The sequence below is a fragment of the Serpula lacrymans genome, assembly GCF_000218685.1.
Source record: "Serpula lacrymans var. lacrymans S7.9 unplaced genomic scaffold SERLAscaffold_10, whole genome shotgun sequence".
Taxonomy (NCBI): domain Eukaryota; kingdom Fungi; phylum Basidiomycota; class Agaricomycetes; order Boletales; family Serpulaceae; genus Serpula; species Serpula lacrymans.
Window position 1 is genome coordinate 973,255 of NW_006763299.1, and position 18,129 is coordinate 991,383.

The 18,129-nt window shown below is 46.4% G+C and overlaps 9 protein-coding genes across 9 annotated transcripts; 3 read left to right on the plus strand and 6 right to left on the minus strand.

Annotated features, from left to right (window-relative positions):
• Positions 1 to 665: 665 nt before the first annotated feature.
• SERLADRAFT_440389 (uncharacterized protein) lies at positions 666 to 1,087 on the minus strand (the record flags this gene model as incomplete). The annotated part of the gene is made up of 2 exons (XM_007320845.1): positions 666 to 771; positions 834 to 1,087. The coding sequence occupies 2 exons, from the start codon at positions 1,085 to 1,087 to the stop codon at positions 666 to 668; spliced, it is 360 nt and encodes a 119-aa protein (XP_007320907.1).
• Positions 1,088 to 2,920: 1,833 nt separating this feature from the next.
• Positions 2,921 to 5,110, plus strand: SERLADRAFT_440390 (uncharacterized protein; the record flags this gene model as incomplete). Its single annotated transcript, XM_007320846.1, has 4 exons — positions 2,921 to 2,986; positions 4,104 to 4,687; positions 4,745 to 4,975; positions 5,032 to 5,110. 4 exons carry the CDS (start codon positions 2,921 to 2,923, stop codon positions 5,108 to 5,110), a joined length of 960 nt encoding a protein of 319 aa, XP_007320908.1.
• A 747-nt stretch (positions 5,111 to 5,857) lies between these two features.
• Positions 5,858 to 6,178, minus strand: SERLADRAFT_440391 (uncharacterized protein; the record flags this gene model as incomplete). Its single annotated transcript, XM_007320847.1, has 2 exons — positions 5,858 to 6,041; positions 6,093 to 6,178. The coding sequence occupies 2 exons, from the start codon at positions 6,176 to 6,178 to the stop codon at positions 5,858 to 5,860; spliced, it is 270 nt and encodes an 89-aa protein (XP_007320909.1).
• Positions 6,179 to 7,683: 1,505 nt separating this feature from the next.
• Positions 7,684 to 8,161, minus strand: SERLADRAFT_440392 (uncharacterized protein; the record flags this gene model as incomplete). Its single annotated transcript, XM_007320848.1, has 2 exons — positions 7,684 to 7,955; positions 8,041 to 8,161. The coding sequence occupies 2 exons, from the start codon at positions 8,159 to 8,161 to the stop codon at positions 7,684 to 7,686; spliced, it is 393 nt and encodes a 130-aa protein (XP_007320910.1).
• Positions 8,162 to 9,215: 1,054 nt separating this feature from the next.
• Positions 9,216 to 11,096, minus strand: SERLADRAFT_371828 (uncharacterized protein; the record flags this gene model as incomplete). Its single annotated transcript, XM_007320849.1, has 9 exons — positions 9,216 to 9,372; positions 9,446 to 9,762; positions 9,833 to 10,039; positions 10,117 to 10,178; positions 10,236 to 10,323; positions 10,460 to 10,501; positions 10,561 to 10,592; positions 10,773 to 10,910; positions 10,988 to 11,096. 9 exons carry the CDS (start codon positions 11,094 to 11,096, stop codon positions 9,216 to 9,218), a joined length of 1,152 nt encoding a protein of 383 aa, XP_007320911.1.
• Positions 11,097 to 11,396: 300 nt separating this feature from the next.
• On the minus strand, positions 11,397 to 12,588 carry SERLADRAFT_473110 (uncharacterized protein; the record flags this gene model as incomplete). Its single annotated transcript, XM_007320850.1, has 5 exons — positions 11,397 to 11,772; positions 11,841 to 11,937; positions 11,992 to 12,025; positions 12,086 to 12,165; positions 12,216 to 12,588. The coding sequence occupies 5 exons, from the start codon at positions 12,376 to 12,378 to the stop codon at positions 11,652 to 11,654; spliced, it is 495 nt and encodes a 164-aa protein (XP_007320912.1).
• Positions 12,589 to 12,948: 360 nt separating this feature from the next.
• On the plus strand, positions 12,949 to 13,890 carry SERLADRAFT_473111 (uncharacterized protein; the record flags this gene model as incomplete). Its single annotated transcript, XM_007320851.1, has 4 exons — positions 12,949 to 12,986; positions 13,043 to 13,202; positions 13,263 to 13,441; positions 13,501 to 13,890. Coding segments are annotated over 2 exons (339 nt in total).
• Positions 13,882 to 14,834, minus strand: SERLADRAFT_473115 (uncharacterized protein; the record flags this gene model as incomplete). The annotated part of the gene is made up of 5 exons (XM_007320852.1): positions 13,882 to 14,176; positions 14,246 to 14,342; positions 14,400 to 14,433; positions 14,496 to 14,575; positions 14,633 to 14,834. The coding sequence occupies 5 exons, from the start codon at positions 14,796 to 14,798 to the stop codon at positions 14,068 to 14,070; spliced, it is 486 nt and encodes a 161-aa protein (XP_007320914.1).
• Positions 14,835 to 15,059: 225 nt separating this feature from the next.
• On the plus strand, positions 15,060 to 15,324 carry SERLADRAFT_440396 (uncharacterized protein; the record flags this gene model as incomplete). Its single annotated transcript, XM_007320853.1, has 2 exons — positions 15,060 to 15,231; positions 15,299 to 15,324. The coding sequence occupies 2 exons, from the start codon at positions 15,060 to 15,062 to the stop codon at positions 15,322 to 15,324; spliced, it is 198 nt and encodes a 65-aa protein (XP_007320915.1).
• Between the last annotated feature and the right edge of the window lie 2,805 nt (positions 15,325 to 18,129).

Here is an 18,129-nt window from a genome sequence, read left to right on the forward strand (position 1 = left end):
ATTGTTTCGTGGAGCGAAGGCACCCAAGTGACCTAAGCTCCAAACTCTTTTCTCTGAGCCTTCATTTCAGCAGCCTGCTGATTGTAGAAGAAGGCCCGGATTTTGTCGTAGGATCGACCGGCCAGAGTCTGGAGCCAATCGTCCAGTTTTTCGGATTCTAATTGGCGCGCCTGGCGCCCTTGATTATTTTTTTGTTGAGCGGCCTGTGCTCCTTTTCTGCAGTCTCGGGACATGTGTCCCTCTTGGCCGCAATTGTAGCAGTTCCCCTTGAATCTGCGCATCTGTCCTCCTTGGACCGCACCAATATCCATGGGGGCTCCCTGCCCTGGTTGCAGCCCGAACGGCTTGAACCCGTGAGAATGATTATGATGGTTTGATGACCCAGGGCACCTCTGGGATTGGTTGTTTTTGGTGGTCTCGCCACCTTGGTGCATTCTGTAGAGCTCTATGGCCCTACCTATTTTTCGAACCTCCTCTGCTGCTTGAGAGAGATTCTCATTTCTGATATCCTGCAAGTAAAGCTGTTCTGCAATGTGGGGGTTCACATTACGTTCCAGCAGCTCTACTGCATGTTCATTACCAAGACCCCCTTGGATGGAGAGGGCCAGGAACCGGGTTACAAAATCATCCATCCTCATATTGCCTTGTTTGAAGGAACAGATTTGCTAACGCGCCCAGTCACGCTCAGCGTGCGGCTTGAAATATTTTTTGATCTCTACTTTGAGATCGTCCCAGGTGGGCCACACTCCCGCGGTGTAGCACTCCTGCATTCTAACTTGGGCGTATCAACCCGCCACAGGTCCCTTTAGTCAAGATAGCACCGCAGTGGCTACCTCAAAAGTGTCGGCAAATGCGTCCCAATTTGCCTTAACCCATATTTGGGGTTTGATCCACCACTCGGCAAATCGCACTCTGTCTCCTCGAAGGCGCCAGGGTCAGCGACAACTTCGACTTTCTTATTGAACTTTTTCTCTACTGCGGGGGTAGGAGGGTTTGCCTGTAGCTCGGCGAGTTGCGTAGTTAACGCCAAGATCTGTGCATGCATGTTGTGCAACAGAGCGTTGACGTCAGGGGTTTGCGACGACATGTCGACTTGTTCTCTTGGTAAAGTAAATAAAAAAACATAACTGGGGGTCCCTGCTTGCTATCTGCGGATCTACCTCTTCCCAGCTGAGTATTGGGTCTCAATCCCCAACTACCCACACTATAGTATTTGAAATTTGTATATAAAAGGTATCCGTAAGAAACCCTGGTCCAAACGGTTGTCAGGGGGTGGTCTGCTTGTTAAGCTGTCAACCCTTCTCCAGACTGGCGGAGGCAAGTGCCCGGCCTGGTCAGAGGAAAGAGAAAGTGAAGTTTTGTATGTAAATTCTAATCAACAGTGGTTCCACACCGACTGCTGAGCTAAGTACTCCCCTTAACGCTGGGGGCCGTGTATCACAGGTATTGGTTCTTCTCCCAAAGCACTACAAGGCCGTCGCTAGGAGCGCACCTATCTGCTATGCGGGATATTCCTAACCAATAACCAAATCTCCTTCACCCTGGAGTCCGGGTGCCCAGTGGGACTTTTTGCACAATTGTGCGAGAGAGTAGAAGAGCGAGTCCTAATGTAACAACCAAGAGTTAGTTACTCTGGCGCACACAGGAACATACTATAAAGGTAGTGAATGGGGAGTGGTTACCCCTGAGGCTGCAGAGAGTTTGTTGGTTAACAACAGGAGGACTCGCTGAGGAGTCTCCTTGATCTATTGGGGTATTTATACTAATACAGAGTGTTTGTACCTATGTACTGTACAATTGATAAAAGCAGTGGCTGATGATGTCAGAGGGCACAGCCCGTGTGACCAGCTCCACTGCGTGAGAGAGTTTCTGTCTAAAAGAAGAATAAAGGCAGCACTGCACGAGAAGGTGGAGTTAGAACGAAAAAGGAAAGTGCCGCATGGCACAGAGTGTGAACTATAGTAAAAAGGTTAAAGTGGAGAATGAAAATTAAAGGAAAAGTCCAAAAATTGTATTATTGTTACGATCTCTATTGGACATTTAAGGACTACTCATTTCTTTTTACTCATTGGTTATACCATCGGACCGATGACTCATTTCCTTCACGTACACTTCCGTTCCTCTCGCATTCACAGTACCTATTATAGTACTTAGTCCTCAACAGACGGACCTGCCCTAGATAGGACCTAACTCCTATCACCGATTCCTTTCCATTATAAATACCATGTAACAGCAGTAGTATTCTCCAATACAATTCTACGCAGTTTATGCTTACAAAGCTAGACTCCTAAGATCAGACTTCTATTCAGAAGAAGACCAACTCCCGTTGGAAAACCTCCACTCAGAACTATGTTCTCAAACTTGTCTTCGGATAAGTCTCTTTACAAACCTCGACGAACCCTCAGACTTTGTTAAGCACTTCGTGCGTAACAATTATCATAACATTATCCCTGTTTTTGGAAGGGTAATGAACCATGAAATCAAAGCTGATAATTCCCATGAACTACCTACTATGTTCTACCTAAACAACTTCTCAGACAAGGAGACGTATAATACATTCATGGCTGAGGTTTAGGATTTATTGTAGCTTGTTTGTAGTTTGTAGCCCCACCAATTTATTCAATGTATCCCGCTTATTCTACTACTATCTACTATCAATGATATATGCTCGATCTTATTGGTTTACTGCCAGCTATTGGTTTCTTATTGTGCCTCTAGTAATCTTATCATACTTTTGTGATTTCTATCTGACTGCCCAATCTGTCTGACTACCTAAAACGGATATTTTGTCTGAACCAACCAATCAGATGGTGTACTGTGAAGAAGCTCACAATTACGAATGGCGCTTAAGCTAAGCGAGCATTTTGTACTTTGCAGATGTATCATCACAAAACCAAAAAAATTCTGCCAAGGTAATGTAATGCCTCAGCAGGAGCCAGCAGCACCAGCAGATGCTGGCAGGATGACGACACCTATGCCAGACCTTGTATGAAACCTTTTATTGGGAATTCCCACCCATCTGCTGATGATGTGCCATCACAAAAATAATAATAAATCTGCTAAGCCTATGCAAAGTCTTAGCAGGAGCCAGCAGGCCCAGCAGGTTCTGTAATTGTGACGACATCTATACCAGGGGATGTACAAAAAGAACCTGTTCACTCTCCTCAACTAGCATATTGTATTCTGTGCGATGTCACATTTATTTTCTGTCACCCTTTTATTGAGGTGTACTTTTGGAATACATCACATGATTTTATTTGCCATTGTTGTTGCCTTAATTGCTTCTATTTGCAAACTTATAAGATTATTATATTTCCAATTCACAGGAGGGATTCGAACTAAAGTCACTCAAAGACTTAACAAGTCGAATGCAATACACAACTTAACCACTTAGCAACAATACCAACTCAGACTCATAGTATAAAGTATAATATATACCCTTGTTTTGATTTCCTAGTTTCTGTAAAGTCATTGATAAGCATCCTAGAGTCTCGGAGCTGCCAGGAGGGTTTTCTACCTGACCCTCTCTGTTAAATAACCCAAAATTTTCAACTTGAATTCTACTATCAGAATTTACAGATGGCAGCCTGGCAGCTATCGACAACCTCTTGACACCTATGACAATACTGCTCTACCTTGTTTAGGTTACCATCCAAGCCATGTTGTTTGATGCTCTCATACCAGACAACCCGACCACTGTTATATATACATACCATTACGTACAAATACATATAATGTGTCGCAGAAAATACACGCCTGGGCCATATCATGCAATCTGCTGCTGAACCTGCTATATTCTGCTAATCTATGCCAAGCTCATCCAATGAGGGTATCTGTATGCTGATGTTTGCCAAACACCATCAGGCAATAGCAGGAATCAACCATTTTCCTGATGATAGACATCCAACTCACTCAATTTCCTACCGTGACAGGTTGACATTTCAGCATACACTTCTTTGACGATACATGGACTAGGCTCATCCGACGAAAATCCCGCAGAAATTACGCTTTCCCGGTCTCAGTCGTTTCCAGCCTCTCGCCTAATCCGAAAATACGTTCCCGTGCCTCGAATCTAGAGCTGGGCGCCTCTTTCTCTTTCAAAGAATGGTGCTCATCTTGAGATCGAGCTCACCGGTAGCATATCCGAAGGAAGAATCGGTCTCGCATACTCTGCTCGAGTTATTCACAACACGGCAGACTTGGACCTCCCTGACCTTTGCATCAAATTGGTGAAGCCAAAGTATGGCAGGACTTTGGCACGGGAAGCCTGGTTCTATGAGCAGCTCGCTCGTGAACCAGGATACGAAGGAGTGGTTACTCCTCGCTGTTTTGGGTTCTTCACTGTACCGCTTAAAGACTGCTTGGATGTGAAAGGGCAACCTGTGTCACATATCAAACCTTGGGAGAATATTACCCTCAACCTACCGGAGCCAGATCCCGAAGACACCGATGAGTCAGCCCAGAAAGAGGATAGAGATTGGTGGCTTCCTAATGATCCTTCGGGTCTTGACGGTTTCTTCAAGGACGACGATGGTTGGAAGAGTGGTTCACCTTGGAATAAATGGCGAGCTTCTCCATCGGAGCCCTTTGTATGTGTCCTTGTGCTGGAAAAGTTGGGCAAGTTCTATATCTCTCCACAAGAATACATTGGGAATAAAGTAGACGAACGTGAGGAGGTAGAGCTCAAGTAGGTCGTTTCTACCGTATATTACCGATAATTCACTCACATTGTGATCTCAATCAGTGATATCCGCGATGTCGTGCGTGACGTGAGTTCCACTAGAATCTTGCACAGAGATCTTCGGTATTGCAACATCGTGCGAGCCCCCAACGATGTTATTTGTTCTCGGCATGGACGTGCGCACCAGTGGCGATTGATTGATTTCGACATAGCGGCGAAGGTATACATCTCGCCTGAGACCCCGGTGGATTCCAAATATGCGCAGGACGCGCAAGTCAGAGTGATTGGCACATCGTTCTTTCGGGGATGGACATAGGACCTTCACGACTACGTTGATATGGCTATGGTAGTAGCTCCGGAGCCATGCGGGGCGAGCTGCTGGGTTTCACATCTGAGGCCGTGCCTCCTTTACATGCTCAGTTGCTGTAATGTGTTATGGGAGACACCTTATCTGCTTTGTTCTCGTAGCACATTGGTGTTCAATATGACGCGGCTATCCCGTGTATGGTAGCTTTACCTTCATCACCACGTCAAAGATTTGAATATTGACCGCATCTATGATCTTGCAATGTTGTACAACAACGAGCTGAGGTCAGGTGCATTAGATGATCTCAATTGTGTGCATTTTCCGATCGTCTTGATATGAGAGGCTCTTTGTTATCAATATATGACTGGAGACTAGGCTCTTTGATGATGCTAAGTTACTTCCCAAGCACCACTTTTTTCAGGGTTTTATGTCCCACGTACGTTGTTGCCTTTGGTACATAATTAACATATCCTAAAACTACTGAAAGCAATTGACAAGTTCCATAAGCTGCTCCTATACTATCCTTTTGTATGTCTGTATAGTACAGTGATACAGTGCCTGAGTAAGCTGTAAGAAAACGATCCCTAGATGGCTAGCAGGAAAAAAACGACTAAGATATACGCAATACACTATAAAAGTAGTCCATATATTAATGCTTCCAACAATAAAATAACCATGTGGCCTAGAAGTAACCAAGGAAGTCGAATGTCCAATGAATTATGAGAATAATGGATACAATGGTGTATGATGGTATGATGATGAGACAGCGACATGCGAGGATGTGGAGAGTTCGTGGGGAGTTATGAGGTGACAGTTGGATCACAATAGGCTCTAGTATTTCTCGGACGTTAGGGACTGAGCAGTGCTAATCATATGAAGAGCACGCTACGACGGTGTGAAGTGACGAGGACAAAGTCTTTCGGGAGGAAGGAGGCCCGATCACGTTTGTGGGCAGAACGAGTGATACGTTTCCAAGCAAGTATCACTTGGCGTTCGAGATATTTTGTGCACGAGATGCGTGGAGCTTTGCGAGCGGTACTATGAAGAGAAAAACTACTAGTATGGGTCAGATACCTATGTAACGACAGAACTACGAAAGCATACCTAGACTCAGACTTTGAGACAGAATCTATGATCCACAAGTCGGAGGGACAGTTAAGGTACTGTGATTCAATGTTGCTTCCGACCATGATGGTTAAAATGATGCGAAATGAATGAAGATGCGAGTTGAGTTAGACGCGAAAATGGACAAGCAGAGGGATAGAGGTGGGCTGCCGTTCCAGACGCAGTGGAAGATATGGTGATACTATGAAGTACAGATAACGATACAGATGCGAAAGTCTAGTGGTGGCGAAGTGCAAGTATAGGCTGGTAGAAAGACCAAGCTTTTATACGTGTATTCGGATAGAAGACTAAGATAGCCTGTGGCTATAACAGTATGTGAGTAGCCGGTGATTGTCGTCGAACAATGAAGTTAACATGCGCTTTGAGTTGGCCATATTGTAACCACGAATACTGCAGACGATGAACAAAAGAGATCGTTGAAAATGATGCACCTGGTTGGCATGTAACACTTGAAAGGTGGCTGCAACGTGTTGTTTTTCCACAACACCTTCCTTATTAGGACCATACATTGTACTCTCAGTTCCCACGCCCATCCTATTGTGACCTCAACTGCGATCCTGCACTGCAAGAACCAGACGTTGCCAGCCTTAGTGCCGTATTTACAGCACTGGAAAATAATATTTCCTCTTTGGTACTTAGTTTCAGGTATGTGGAACGGAGCAATGGTCATGAGTGTGTCCAGGATACTCCGATCAGTAAGCTTTGGTATGAATTCTTGCAGTAAAGCTAGCTCGGGAGAAAGTCGCGATGTTGCAGGGATGGATCACATAGCCAGAAAGTGAAGCAGAGCTCGTGTTGTGGAGCAGTAACCCAGAGGCAGGTCAATGCCATGTCTTTGCATACATTTCGTTGACAACGTTTTTGTCTACGTCCATCATCGCACAGCGCCAGTGTCGCATGGCTGGGACAGCTCTACTCAGTCTACTTCAAGAGCCAATTATGACTGAGGACAGTGCTTGCGAGGCCAGGCATTTTGGCTGCTCCGGTTTTGTTACGTCTAGTGTCTGGTGTTTCGGTAATGGACTCTGCACAGGAACTAAACAGCCCCGCGAAGTCATGTTTTTCCTGTCGTCGACATAACTGTGCAGAATGGAACTCCATCGGTTGACGTCCGAACTTTGGACAACGCGCTTCATGCTCTACGGTATGTTTGTTGCTTACTATCGTCTTTCATCACGCGTCTTTCATTAGAGGCATTGATGGCATTTTTTCGCATGAACATTCTTCAAGCCACGTACCAGACACCCCTGGAAAGTCTTCCATTCATATTATTCGAATAACCGGAATTCCCATATCCTGGTTGACTTGACCGATCGTCACGGAGCGTCAATGAAATAACACGCAGTGTCCTGAGCTGCGAGCAGAGAGAAATATCTCTACAAAACTTTCGCTGATCAGTTTATTTCGAACTACAGACGCGGGACCGAAAAGAACAGCGCTGATCAATTAATTTTGTACTAAAATAAAAATGCCACGACATTTCATATACATGCCATTCTATTATCCACGCTGATGCAGTCCATACTTCCCGCATTACTTGCACTCCGTAAGCATCCTTCCATTATATTCATCATTCATCGGGATCGGAGTTAATTTCGTCCAGGACGTCTTTAAGGCTCTTCAAAATAGCATGCATACCCCGCACGGCAGTCTGCAGCTCTTGATCGTCAAACTCAAACGCTCTCCCATAAATACCAGCTTTCAACGCCGATCGCCTATACCGCTTTCGTGGTGGAGATCTTTTTAATGTCGCGGCGGTATCCAGACTTGACGCCGTCGACAGTACGCCTATCATCCCCGTCATCTCCACACCTCGGCCTTCTGGTATCTCGCCGTTATCATCTGTTTAGGAATATGGTAAGTAACCGTGAAGATTCTGGTCCGGAGATTGCGCAATGCAAAGCGTAGAGCGTATCGTAATACACACATTCTCTACTCCTCTTTCGGGTTGCCTTATCAAATTGGACTTCCTGAGATTGAGGCGATGGCTCCGCTTGCTCTTTAGGTCCTGTACCCACCTTCCTCCTCTCTCTCTCCCGTATCGACATGCCTCCAAAATGACAAGCCCTCTTCGCCGTAGAACATCCCTCACACCGCGTTCCACTCTTCGACGGCACACACTCTTTCACACTACCCACACACCTCGCGCACCCCACCTCCTTCGCATGCCACATCCTCAATATATCAGCAACAGACACCTTTTACTCCCTCCCGATCTCGCGCACTTTTGGCCATAATGGGGGTGGAGCAGTCATCTTTGTGTTATCGGTGGTGTAGTTGGCAGAGGCGGTATGGTTTGGGCGTGGCAGTGGGATAGGTGGCGAAGAATCACTGGCGCTGTCGTCTCCCGTTAGATCGATCACTTGTACCCCACCACCCACGACTGACAACAGCCCTAACCCACCCTCCCCTCGATCCAGATCCTCTCCCCTTGCCCTGCCGCACAGTTGCGCAGGGACCTCCAAGTTTGCACCTCTCTCAACGCCCTCCTCGCACTTATCGAGACCTATTTGACCCTGCCCTTCCCATTCAAAAGATCAAGTGCTCAGTCAGCTATTCGAAAGTTCACTTTTTACGCCTGATGCATTTTTGAAAAGCAACGCCCAGGGCGCAGCACGGGAACCTCATATGCCTCTCGGTTTGCCATATTGTCTTTTCCCCCGTTACGCGTGCCTGTGGTCATTAACACCGGTTTTTCCTTGAAATCCATCACAACTTTCGTTTCGAGTTCTTCCTGTTGCGGTTTTTGTCATGGGTTTGCCAGCGAGCGAAGCGCTTTCATTAGTTTTGTGAACGACCTGGCCTCCCCATACCTTCTAACATCGAGCCACTTCTCTTTATCTCGAGCTTTGTCCACGATAGGTGCCATAAATGACATAAAGGGGACATTCAAAAACACGACCCTGAGGCTTTATTGGATCGTAAGCGTTAATGGCAGAGATAGCGAAATCAAAAGAGGAAAACAAATGTCTATTGAGGTTGTAGAAAACATATCATCGTGTAACTAATAGCAAAACCATGTAGTAAGAAACGTTTGTACATCACGTCATCGTCTATTTCGTCTCGTCTTCGTCTCTCACACTGACCCAGTTGCAAAGCGCACTAGAGAGTGGCACGCTGAACTACGATACTAGCAACGGGCTTGACTTCCACTTCCGCCTTGGGCGCTAGGATCTGCGAAATCATGCCAGCGAGAGGCGTCGGCTCCGCGTGCAGCGTCATATCCAAAAACCACGACTTGCTCATATAATTCCTTACCCTGTGGTCGTCCAATCAGCATACTCGAACCACCAAACCACCAAGACACCAAAATAAAAATCACCAAGACTCACCCATCAGCTAACAGCACCACCACATTCACACCCTCCGTCACCGCTATCCTCCTCCCCTCCCCGCTCTCCTTCAACCATTTAATAGCACCAGCGAGTGCACTCCCGCTACTCCCACCAACTAATAGCCCCTCGTGTCTTTGTAATCTCCTCACCGCTGAGAATGCCTCATCATCCGACGTCTTTACCCAACAGTTCACATCGCCTATGTCACGCGAGAGGACGTCGGGGATGAAGTCATAGCCGATACCTTCGACGACATATGCGGCTCCTGAGTCCGTTGCGTTGAGCGTGTCGGGTAAGGCGAGGATGCTTCCAATCTGTGGTTTTTGTCGTCGTTGGCGTTAGAAATGTGTATAATAACTAAGGGTGAACAAAGAGTGTACTTACAGGGTCGACACCAACGACGATACAGTTTGCGTTATGCGTCTTCTTGATGGCGCGCGAGACACCTGTGATAGTCCCGCCAGTACCAGCTCCACCAATGAATACATCAACTTTCTGCGTTGAACGCCTCGACGAGGAGGGCGGGGTCGACACCACAGCCTCAATAATTTCAGGGCCCGTTCCGTACTCATGTGCCAATGGGTTATTCGGCTGAAATGAACAAGCCCCACACAGTCAGTCCACATTCATAAATAAATCGAAGGTCATTGGGAAAGAAAAGAACTGACATTTCTATATTGGTCCAAAATGATGCCTCCTGGAATGTCCCTCTGTAATTTCTCCGCCACACCTACGATCGTTAAGGAATTCAGCCACGAGACGTGCCATAAAAGTTGGGGAGCTCTACCTATGTGGCTAGCAGGGGAATCCCAGGGCGCAGCGGTAGGCGTGCGCACGACTTCAGCGCCGAGGGCACGCAGTGTGGCTTCTTTCTCCTATTTTAGGACGCATATTAGAAAAAGAACAGAACCAGAGCACAAGAACAATAAGGGAGAGAGGGAAGAAGGTAAGTGACGGCGAGAAAAATATAGTAAAGGTAGCAAAGGGGAAAGAATAGAGCGAGATGCTTACGAGTGACATCTTGTCAGGCATGGTTATAATAACCGAATATCCCTTATATCTGCAGTATTCAGCACATGTAAAGCTCCGCACCTCTCACAAAGGTAGCGTACCTTGATGGCGCATGCCATAGCTAATCCAATGCCTGTGTATGGTTTATGGTGAGTGGGGCTCGCAAGCAATAAGAAAAAGAAAGAGAAAAAGCAAGGTAGAAGAGTCAAGGAATAGGGCCAATAGTAAGATAAGGACTGAAAAGTGGTGAATGGGTAGAGATAACAAAGGATGGAATAGCAAAGGAAGCGGTACGAAACGAAACGAAACGAACCTGTGTTCCCCGACGTAGGCTCAATTACCACACTCTTCCCCGGTATCAACTTCCCTTCCTTCTCTGCTGCCAGCACCATGGCCTTCGCTATCCGGTCCTTAACAGACCCACCAGCTGACGTGTACTCGACTTTGCCCACTGCAAAAAGGAGTTCGGTTAGCGGTCAACTGAACCCCGCCAGTCGCAGAAAGCAAGGAATGGGAGATAAAGCTCACGTAAATTACACCTGAACCCCTCTTGCTTTGCTACCTTGTCGAGTCTGATGAGTGGGGTGTGTCCGACGGCGTCGAGGGCGGTGTCAAGGATATGTGTTGGGCGGGACATTGTGTGGCTAGCTTGCGTTTGGTTCTGAAACTGGGATGTAAAATGCAGATTGGTTCGAGTGTAGAGCGTGGAATGTAAAGGTAAGGATAAGGATTGACAAGGGATGGATGAAAGTGGTAGAAAGTAGAGAAAGGTAAGACGGGTTATCTACCGGACCGGGTCGGATCTTGGGTCAGTGCATATGGGCGCTGTAGAAACCGAGTGTTACAAATTCACAAAGGTCAGTGTTACGACATCGACTAGAGCCTCGCCATTTGATTGTTGTTAGACACAAGCAGCTCTGATAGACGAGCAAGATGGTGATAACGAGGTCAACATAGCATTCGAACTCCCTGACGAAAGCTCTACAACAACTTGCACTACCTACACAATCGCATGCTCGGACTGGCAGCCAATTATACAATGTGGCTATCGTAATGAAAATGTCATACACATGGGCAAACCGGGTGCATAGAGGCATACACTGATAAGAACAAGAATAGTAAGTTTCCACTGGGACAGCTTTATCTAAGGTACTGCGGACGCCTCTCAAGCTCAGCAGCCTCCCCTACCGGCCTAATCACTTGGCGAGTGTTTCTTGATGATGTCAACGTCCACAGGCCACGGTTTACCTATCCAAGTGGCGAGTTCTGTGTGGTCTCTGAGGGGATTGCCTGTGTGAGGATGGATGAGGACGCTAGAATGGGATACAATATTACAATTCAGTGGTGGCCATCAACAAAAATTTGAGTAGGGTGTATTTACGAGCATGGGCCGCGGTGGACGACGAACCAGCAGAATAGGGCGCCTGTCTGGTGTGGGTTGGACGTATTGACTTCAAATGTGGTGGTCAGGTGCGGGGCTAAAGGTGGGGAGTGAGACCAGATTGTGTGAGCACTATTATACAATTACTTACGAACGGGCCAGTCCAAGAGTTCGTGTATGCGGAGCTACGAAACAGGTGAGACCGCCGTGAATGCAAGCATATAGTCAAGGAAAACAGTCCTCACCTCTGGAAACTCTCTCCTCACGCGCTCGTGAAGCTCCCTCGCGTACTTTGTTTCAGAAGGGACGCCCTGCGTGTAGTAAACTAATAATATATGTCAGTTCGATCCATAAGAAAAGCTAAAGATAACTCACTGTGAAAGTCGAAGCCATTGGACGGATCAATAGGCTTTGGGAACTCGTCGTAGGAGGCGGACTTGGGGCCAGGCGGGTTGAAGAGCGATATACCGTCTGGGTTAATCGTCGAGGGCAATAGTTCTGCGTTTTCATACCCGACAAGTGGAGATTCGTAGGTCATTTTCTGTATCAATGATGGTCGAAGACGAGCCTTGTTCTGTTAATATACTGTAGCGTGCAAGGCCGCAGTTAATGAATATCAGTGAACCCCGGTGAGAATATTAGATTGGCCGAGATTAACGGTGAAAAGTCGAATGACAACGGGCGCCCTTGATATACACCGTTTCTAACGGTGAATACATATCGGTGTATGTATAGCATGAGTAAAGCTGTCTAATAGTCTTGTCCGAGTCCGAAGTAATGGTGGCGTGCACTGGAAGCGCTAATACGTCCGAGCATATTGGTCCGCTATACATCATTAGGCAACTATAGCTATGCCCAAGTTGACTCTTGTGGTAACTTGATAACATTACTCCCTTGTTAGCTGCCGTCCCTATGATAATAACAAATTTCTGGTCAAATTACTACCCCCAAGCAATCACAATATTCCCCGAGCAGTGAGCATCCCAGACTTCTGGAGTCCTTCACTGGCAAGTCTCGCAACTCCGAGAAGGAAAGCGTGGAATTTAAGATGGCGAACCTTACATAAACTGGTGCATAAGTCGACGACCTCCTAAATAGTAGGCCTATCAGGGGCACTAACGAAAGTGACAAGCTCGGACTCGAAAGGTATGATACCCAAATTTATCCCGACTGATTGACTTTATATCCTCTTATATTATCAGGACAAGAAGAGTACGGGTCCAACTTCGAAGAATTATTCCAGCACTGACTCTTCCGAAACGTCCGAGATAATGGCTAGAGACATTAGAGACAGAGATCCAGAGAAGTTAAGAAAGCTTGCAGCGGAGGTAGTCTCGGGAATGCATGCCAAGCATGGAGCAGGTAAGCAACAATGTGATATGGCGACTGTTCAGCAGAAGGAGAATAACAAATGTGGCATAGCTATTGCTCGGATTGAGGAGATGGCCCCTGGGCTGAAGGAGCAGAATAACGAACTAAGTATAGATATCGATCGTCTGAAGAACAAGGGCGAAAAATGACAACTAGAGATAGTTGAATTTAGGTCTCATCTGGATGCAGTGACAGCGGAGCTACGTGAGACTACTGACCGGTTAGAGAGAGTAAGTCTCGTCTTCCTCGTTTCCGTCATCTGCTATTCACTCAAGCTATGTAACATTAGTGTGTCGAGCTCACCACCCCCCTTTTATCTCCGCGCCCTACTTGATTCTGCGCGCAAGAAGGTCGTGCAGCTTATGTCTGCTGAGAGTAGGAATGATTCCATGGCCAGCGAAATGTATCCGTCGTTTCCAAGGACATTTCAAGCCGGCTCGCCGAGACGTCGTATGCGCTTTCTCTTCTCCTGAGGTCGTTCACTTCTTGTGTTCGTACAGCCACATCCAGTCTGAGGGCAATGAAAAAGCACACGAGGCGACAAAAGAAGAGATTAGGGATGCCTTGAACAAGTCGGATCTACACCGACGATTCCTGGACAAAATATACGACTTTGTATTTACGTGAAGTATTTAGTTGGATTAGTTTTTTCTCTTTCGTTATCACGCTCGCTTTGAAGATGCAACATAATATTGTACAAGCTATAATTACACTGGGCATTCTATGATCAGGCTGGTGTGAATGGCAAGATACTACCGCTAGATACATGGAAGCCCTATTTCACAGTAAAAAGATAATCGAGTACCAAAATAGATTGTTTATCCAACATAGTACGTCGTGCGCCATTCCATCAAGCTTAGTGTCTCTTGAGCATGTCAGTGTGCAGAGGCCACTGTTTACCTATCCAAGTGGCGAGTTCCGTGTGGTCCCTGAGGCTATCGCCTGTGTTAGGATGGATGAGGACACTAGAATAGGGGGCGAAATTACAATTTAGCAGTGCACATCAACAAAAATGCGAGTAGAAGGGCAATTACGAGCATGGGCCACGGTTGACAACGAGCCAAGAGAAGAAGGCACCTGTCTGGTGTGGGTTGAACGTGTTGACTTCAAACATGGCAGTCGGGTGCGGGCCTAGTAAGGTTGGAGAGTGAGACCAGGTTGAGTGAGATACACTTAATGCATGCTTACCCACAGGCTTGTCCCAGAATCTGTAGATGCGGAGCTACGAACAGATGGGGTCAATCTGAGTGGGAAGATAGTATGGTAAAGCAAAGCAACCCTCACCTCTGGGAATTCTCTCCTCACGCGCTCGTGAAGCTCCCTCGCATACTTTGTTTCAGTAGGGATGGCCTGCATGTAATAAACTAGTAATATAAGTTAGATCAGTCCATACTAAATACCAATGATAAACCATAACTCACTGTGAAAGTCGAAGCCATTGTTGGACGAGTCGATAGGCTTTGGGAACTCGTCATAGGAGCCAGACTTGGGGCCAGGTGGATTGAAGAGCGACTTGCCGTCTGGGTTAATCGTCGACGGCAATGGTTCTGCGTTTTCAAACCCAACTAGTGGAGAGTCGTAGGTCATTGTCTGGTGTGGCCGAAGACAATTGTAGTTTTGTTCAGGTTGATATAGCGCGCATACATGAATGAATAAGCATAGTTTATCTGATAAGCAAGAGTCAGTGTCAGTCAGCTTAGATGACTAAGACTAGTACTAGGGGCTCGTACGGGAACTCTGTTTTTCCTGAAATTTTTTTTTTCCAGCCACAATCTGCCGAAATGCTGTCGGAGAGACGGATAGGCATCTCACCCTACAGGCTGACACCATACTTCCATCAACAACCTCATGTCCAGAGCAAAGAAACAACGGGCCTCTGGGCCAACCCTAGCCCCAATCGCAAAACGACTACTGTCCACTAGGATGAACCCCAATGTTCAGCCTGACCAAGGAGCATCTGGCAACGTAATGGATGTAGAAGAAGATAGTAGTGCCGGCCCTCGAGATAGCAGTGACAATAGTAATGCCATATGGACCGACACTGAGATGCAAGCTACTCATCCAATTCATCACCGAAAATTGCGCAGAGGGGGGCGATGACAAAACCGGATAAACCCGGTCTCTGCCGAAGCAGCCATTGTTCTCCATGGAGCATAGCCACCACTCCATGGAGTAACCATTGTCCTCCTAGGAGTCATTATACTGTAGCGAGTAGCACCTCTGACTATAAGTAGTAGGGGGTTTAGTATAGGAATACCTCAGTCGTTTCTATAGCCTCTCGGGCAGCGGCTGAGGTATGTTACATTACATTTATTAGAGATCACCTTAAACTAACATCTATTGTAGTTTCACTTAGGTAAATAATAAAGTCATTTCTATAGCCTCTCGGGCAGCGGCTGAGTTTCACTTAGATTTATTAGGTTATGAGCCCTGGTGCGCAAAAGCTACACAGGAAATAATTCTTATTTGAAACAGCAACCTCGGAACCATGACCACAGCACGCGATACATCCACATGTCCAGTTCTCACTGGACCCAACAATTTTCAGATATGGAAACTCCGGATCATCTCAAAGCTACATCGGGAAAAAGTTCTCCGGGTTGTTACCGGAGAGGAGCTTAAGCCCTCACCAGGAAAACCTACCCCCTCGGAGAATCCTGAGATCACCTGGATACTTAAGGATGAGAAGGCACATGGAATCATCCAGGACCACATCTCTGATGCCCTCCTAATGAGGACTGGAGACCTCACCAGCTCCAAGGAGTTATTTGATAAATTTGTCTCACTCCATCAAACATCCAACATTGCCTCGGCCTTCTATTCATTCCAGCAACTCACCAAATTGTCCTGGGATGGGACATCACCTATCCAGAACCACATTGCGAAAATCCGGACAATTGATTCACACCTCTCCGGAATGAAACTAGGAGTTGATACTAAACTCATGGCTTTCGCTCTTCTCCAATCTCTCCCATGCACTCCTGAATGGCAAATATTTCAGTCATCAGTAATCAACACAATTGAAGAAAATAAACTTACCTTTGATGCAGTTGAGATCCGGATCACTGCAGAAGTTGCACGACAGTCAGGGAAGGCCCCTGGAGGTTCCGAATCAGCACTCAAATCCGGGGAGAAATGGTGTAACTTCCACAAAGCCAAATCACACAACACCTCGGAGTGTCAAACACTTCAGTCAGCTGAAAAAGGTCAAAGGAAGAAGGGAAAGGAAAGACACAAGGATAAAGGAAAAGAGAAGGAAAAGGCAAATACAGCGGAGCAATCATCCGGATCTGACTCCGAGGAGGAACAGAGTCATATTGCATTGGATCATGTACATATTTCCAAGCCCCTTGCTAAACACATTCAAGCTTACCTTGTGTCGGAACCCAATAAGACCAAAACAACAATTATTATTGACTCCAGAGCAACATCCCACATGGTCCCTCACCACTCCTGGTTTGAGCCAGGAACATACCATGTTCTGCATCCTCCAAGGACAATCAGTTTTGGGGATGAATCCTCTGTAAATGCCATTAGCATTGGAACAGTAATCCTACAAGCAACTGTTGGCAAAAAAGACTACAATATTGCACTATTAAATGTCTTACTTGTGCCAAACTTCACGTTAGCACTCGTCTCTGTCCACAAATTGTCCAAAACGGGGTTATCAACACTTTTTCCAGCAGGGTCAAATGCTTGTGAAGTTCGGAAAAAGGAGGAACTTATCCTCACTGCGTTACACAAGCGAGGACTTTATCACATCCAAGCAAAACCCGGAATCAACCCGGAGTCAGCTTTTGCAGCAGTAAATGTAAATTTATTGCACAGGAGAATGGGACACATTGGAATGGACCGCTTGCAACGAATGGTTACAAAAGGACAGCTCCAGGACATAGACACCCTTACCGGAACCCCGGAGTTTTGTGAACCTTGTGCTTTAGGAAAGATGAAGAAATTACCTTTCAAGTCCACTAGAGGAAACTGACCAAGCACCCCATACAAATTGTGCACACAGAGGTTGGAGGACCAATCAAACCAACTTCCAGGGAGGGTTTTCGGTACTGGATTATCATTGTAGATGATTTCTCTAAATTTCCATGGATATATTTCCTAAAACATAAAAGTGAAGCACTGGAACAATACAAGCAATGGAAAGAAGATGTCCAAACATTCTTCCAGACTCATTTGGGAGAAGAAAACTTCACTCCACTGTACACGGAATTCCTCCGGAGCGATGGGGGAGGAGAATATACTGGCAATGCATTCAAAAATCAACTCTGAGGAGATGGTGTCATCCAAGAAACTACAACTGCAGATACTCCAGAACAAAATGGCATTGCAGAACGCATGAATCAGACATTGGCTACATTAGCAACCACTATGCTCCATGATTCCAAGCTCCCAAAGTCATTTTGGGTAGATGCCATGCAAACAGCTGCATATATCACAGCACGCAGCCCAGCATCAGGACTCCATGGAAAGACCTCATATGAAATACTGTTTAAAAGGAGAGTTGATCCAACTTTGTTTCGCCCTTTCGGATGCCAAGCATATGCCTTGATTCCGAAAGACAAAAGGCAAGGGAAGTTTTACTCCAAGGGGCGCAAAGCCATAATAATTGGCTACACACATGGAAAGCAAGCCTACAAACTCCTAGACACTGAAAAACGGACTGTGTTTTCCAGTCGGCATGTCATATTCAATGAATCCGGAAAGGTACAAAAGGATGACACTGCTCCCTGGAACACAGACACTAGCACAGATCAGTGGGAGGGACTCATTCCAGAGAATGCTCACTATCCAGACCAAAAAACATTGGAGGAGGATGATCCTGACCCTCGGATCCGAGATCCAAATGAATTGCAGATGGAACCACATCTCCAAGGAGATGTTCCACAAGCAATGGAACCATATCAGC